A 4,625-nucleotide genomic window follows, 5' to 3' on the forward strand; every position below is an offset into this window, starting at 1 on the left:
TGTTGAGTTGTATTTTGTGTTCCATGTATATTGGAGTTGTGGCCCACCTCCTAGTCTTGTATAGTTGAGGTAGAGGTCTTCCCTTGTAATTATATATACGTGCACCAGCACCCCATCAATACAACGTCTATTGTATTGCAAACTATCCCTTCTACATGGATGATGTTATAACATTGGTGATTTATTTCTTAATTGACTGATGCCGGGGAGGGCCCTGATTATTAATAGACAGTCTTGCTCATTTCTTTTTTCAGTTTTTTTTTGTTTTTTTATAAGTTATGTCACTTGACTAAGACTTGGTTAAGTCCTAGTTGACTGAGAACTAGCCGCATCCCAAAAAACTGATTTACTTTATTGCATGCTCATATATAGATGCGATTATTACATCGACAAAAAAGCTACAGGGGACGTAGATGATGAATTATACACTGCAGTGTGAGTTACTGTTCCTTGTAGTCCTTGTTGTTGTATGGCGCGAAGAGCTCGGCGATCCAGTTGGCCTTGCGGAGCGTGGCGGAGCCCAGGTCGGCGCACATGCCGTCGCTGTCGTGGATGCTGTAGGTGGAGATGCAGTGGCGGCGGTAGAACCGCGTGGTGCGGCGCATGGCGTCGGCCTCGCCGGCGACGTGCCCCATCATAGCCTTCACGGTCGGTAGCTCGAACCGCCCCTTCAGCAGCCCCGACAGCCACCGGCACCGCAGCTCCGACGTGTGCAGGTTCGACACGCTCTCCACGAACCCGACGAATGCCATGTTCGGGATGAGCGGGTGGATCGTGCCACTACCAGAAATAAATTGCGCATCAGCGTCGATCGATTCATATACGTATGTTGGAGCAAAAAAGATAAACGCAACGTGTACACGTACCGGTAGAGCGGCATCATGGAAGACTTGCCGACGACGAGGTCGCGGAAGGGCTTTGGCAGGACCTCGCGGAGCTTGTCCTTGCCCTCAAATCCGGTGGCGAGGAAGACAATGTCCGCATCCACCTTGGTGCCGTCGTCGAGGACCACGCCGTTCTCGGAGAAGCACCACCCAGCAGAGGCTCTCTTGAAGCGAACGAGGCCACGGTCCGCCATGTCGAAGAAGCCCTCCGGGAGGATGGCCATCTGGCAGCTGGCGTAGTCCTCGACGAAGGGGTGGTCCGGCGTCAGGCCGTACTTGCCCAGCGGCAGCTTCCACGACAGGTACGACTCGATGAACTTCGACACCCCTGACCGCTGGACCACAAAAATTCAAAGAACAAGACGTTGCTGTCAAGATTGAGATGTGCATGCTGGTCTGCTTCGTGCAGTAGTTGATGTTCTTGTTGATGGTGACAAATTAAGGGGTAGTACGTCTCGAGCATGCACACGTGCATGTTCTTGAGTCCCGATGTAGAGTATTACGTACGTTCAAACGTACTAGTACGTTTCTACGTACATCTTTTCCCATATACGTGCATGCGTGTCGTTTACAAGTTCACGGTGTGAGTCAAATCATACCAGTGGGCTCATGAGGCGGCAGAGGAGGGATCTGAAGAGCCCTTGGTTGGGCCGCTCGTAGAAGAGCTGAGAGAAGCGTGTGGAGTAGAAGAGGAAGAACGGCAAGCCCCAGATGGAGTAGGACGGCACCACCCAATGCAGGGTCCGCACCAGCATCGTGCACGCCTGCCCTCCCTCGCCTGCAAACAAACAAGAGCAATGAAACCGGTTAATCGATCGATCCATGTCAACATTTATCTTGATCTAGTTCTTGTTTTGCGACGGAATCTCCGACGCAGTCAGTTGCTCCTACTACTAATTTCAGGAGCTCTAAGTTGAGAGATGACCAGCCGGGTCAAGCGGCAAGCTGTTCGGTACCAGCACTGATTACACTATTGTTTTGAGGAACTGTTGAAATGTATACTCAAGTCAGGTCGTTAGGACGCCATGGCAACTAGCTAGCTACGAGTCATGCATGCGGACAATCTAGTTTGGAACGGCAGATGATCTTTGTTGCAAATCTGCTACTACTAGTCAAACATGCAAACACTTTGGTACATATATGATTGGAGTGAAGCATAGAATTTTCTTTGACCCCAACTGGTGTTCTAGTCCAATAGTATTTATATATAGTATTGCTCGTGCATGGAGGTAGGAAAGTTGAAAAGTCAAGTAGTGAGGACAGTCCTGATGTTTGTCTACGGTATGATAGGTAATATACCTAGCTGGCAATGTATTTAAAGAAGAAAGAGAAAGGGTTATATGTTACTACTGGTACTACTAGTAGTGAAGAAACAATATGGTTATGCATTATTCACAGACATCCACTTCATCGAATGACTGAACGCTTTCATAATACTCCTCCGTTCCAAATTATTTGCCGTGGTTTGGCTAGCTGCTAGTTTCATGTATAGTTCCATGTTGAATTTTGTCCATGTTTTAGGACAATTTTGGTTCAAACCATGTTAAATCTTTCCCGTGCATAGCTAGGAGTATGCTTTTACGCACCTTGGTTTGCCTGAGCACATTCGTTGGCTAGATCGATAGCACTCTTCTTGTACCCAACCACCACAACCTTCTTGCCTCTCATCAGCTCAACGGTCTCCTCCTCGCTCAGCTTGCAGTAGTCCAGCGAGTGCATCACTGTCCCCTTGAACACCTCCGGCCCCTTCCCCGGCGGGAACACCGGCATCCGCGGCACGTCGCCGTACTTACCCGTGCACATCACCACGAACTCGAACTTGTAATACTGCACATTCCCGTGGCAAAATATGCGCGTGAGATCGATTGAATTGATCTGAACATGGTGCTAAGCATCTCGAAATAAGCATGCCAAATTATACTCACTCGGTCAAATAAGCATGCAAGACATGTCAAAGTATATATGGTACCTGAACGGTGTTGGAGTCGCCGGTGACGATGCCGACCTCCCACATAGGCTTACCCCGGAGCGGAGCCTTGCCGGTGCCGCTCCACAGCTCGGTGAACCCGGACTTAGCGCCGCCGAGGAATTTGATGTCCACCACCTTGGACCCGAACGAGATGTAGCGCCAGAGGTCGAACTCGTCGGCGTAGCCCTCGAGGTAGTCGACGATCTCGGTGTGGGTCGGGAACGACGGGTCATCGCGGTTCTTCCAGGAGTAGTCGGAGAACTCGTAGTCCGGGCGGGGCGTCTGCAGCCGCGTGGTGCGGTAGACGCAGTGCTTCCACACCCCGCCGACGGACGGCGTCGCCTCGAACACGACGGGGTCGTAGGCCGCCATCTGCTTCGCCGCGGTCAGGCCGCTGATCCCGCCGCCGATGATGGCCACCCGGGACACCGGAGGCACGGCCTCCCTCGTGGCCCGTGCTGCTTGTCCTTGCGCCATGGCCGTCGACCCGGGGGTGCTGGATGAAGCTGGCTGTGTGTGTGGCGAGGTGCTCGATGGATAGGTGGGCTGTGGCGGCTTCTTGCGGGCGTAAGGGGTGCAGAGCGTGAGGTGCTGTTAAGCTTTGAGGAGGGCTTGTGTGTTGTGTTGTGTCTTGTGTGTCGACGGCAACAAGGGTTGGCGTATTTATAGGGTTAGGGATGCTCTTGAGCACGTGAGTTTCCCACTGTGTCTCTTAGAAAATGTACTCTTTTTTTTTCTTTTCTTTTTTTTTTGCTGAAACGTAGCTAGAGGAGAAAGAGCAAGCTAGGCCCAGGGTGGAGGCAGCAGTACATACAAGCATACGCACAGCAATGCCATGCAGTATACCTGTCTCCCAGTATAATTTTTGGAAGCATTATATTGCTTACCGCACAACACTGCGACTTACATACGAGCACTAATGCTAGGGTACATAGCTCCACTGGGTATAATTGGCGTTTTTCCAACCGTTCCACCTCACAGTGCTCTATCCTCCATCTGTCATCTGCTTTTCTCTAACTTCTATCGTCTCATTCCTCTAACATATGTCTTTTTCTTAATCGATCCCAAAAAAAAATGTCATCTTCTTTCTCAGTATGACTCTATCCGTGCTTTATCTATACAGTGGGGCGAAAGCCTATTTTGATGATAGTATAACTTTACTTTTTTTTAAGCAAAACTAAATATCAAAACACACGTGCAGTATGTACACTTGATTACCACCGACCGTAAACTGGGCATGTCCTTTTCGGTCGCATCTTTGTTACAGCTAATTTCTACTCCGTAGAGAGCAAAGATCATGTGTTCACTCATGCACATGCATGACCGTGTCAAGCCGGCCCCTCCATCTCGTTCCGCTGATCATCTGGAACTCTGGATCGGAAGAAACTTGTTATATTGGACCGGAGAACAATGCTGTGTAAGTGTAACCCACCGGACCCCCGTGCCTGCCCATTTTTGGCTGGGCGCGTACATATCCCTACATGGCTATATCTCACTTGTCTTGTCCCGTCGCCAGCTGAATGTTCCTTTCAGTTTCAACCCTATCTAGTCCTTCGGTTGTTGCCACGTCCTGTCACCCGTGGTAGCTAGCTGCATGCATGCGGACTATTCTTTCCCTGTCACGGCGGTGTGGAAGCAGCAAACCAAATTAACACGGTGCGCTATCGATCAATTCAGGGTTTTTTGGGGGAGACCAGGGCTCTGCCTGCCTACTTTAGTCTGCTCTCGGCCGGTTAATTCAAGAAATATATACGTATATACTCAGCATAATA

The 4,625-nt window shown here is 50.1% G+C and overlaps 1 protein-coding gene across 1 annotated transcript; it reads right to left on the reverse strand.

Annotated features, from left to right (window-relative positions):
• Positions 1-331: 331 nt before the first annotated feature.
• On the reverse strand, positions 332-3,469 carry LOC119293968 (probable flavin-containing monooxygenase 1). Its single transcript, XM_037572274.1, has 5 exons — positions 2,854-3,469; positions 2,471-2,711; positions 1,484-1,662; positions 867-1,219; positions 332-780 (listed from the first exon to the last, which is right to left on the reverse strand). Exons 1-5 carry the CDS (start codon positions 3,328-3,330, stop codon positions 441-443), a joined length of 1,590 nt encoding a protein of 529 aa, XP_037428171.1. The 5' UTR covers positions 3,331-3,469; the 3' UTR covers positions 332-440.
• Between the last annotated feature and the right edge of the window lie 1,156 nt (positions 3,470-4,625).

The sequence above is a fragment of the Triticum dicoccoides genome, chromosome 4B (assembly GCF_002162155.2).
Source record: "Triticum dicoccoides isolate Atlit2015 ecotype Zavitan chromosome 4B, WEW_v2.0, whole genome shotgun sequence".
Lineage (NCBI taxonomy): Eukaryota > Viridiplantae > Streptophyta > Magnoliopsida > Poales > Poaceae > Triticum > Triticum dicoccoides.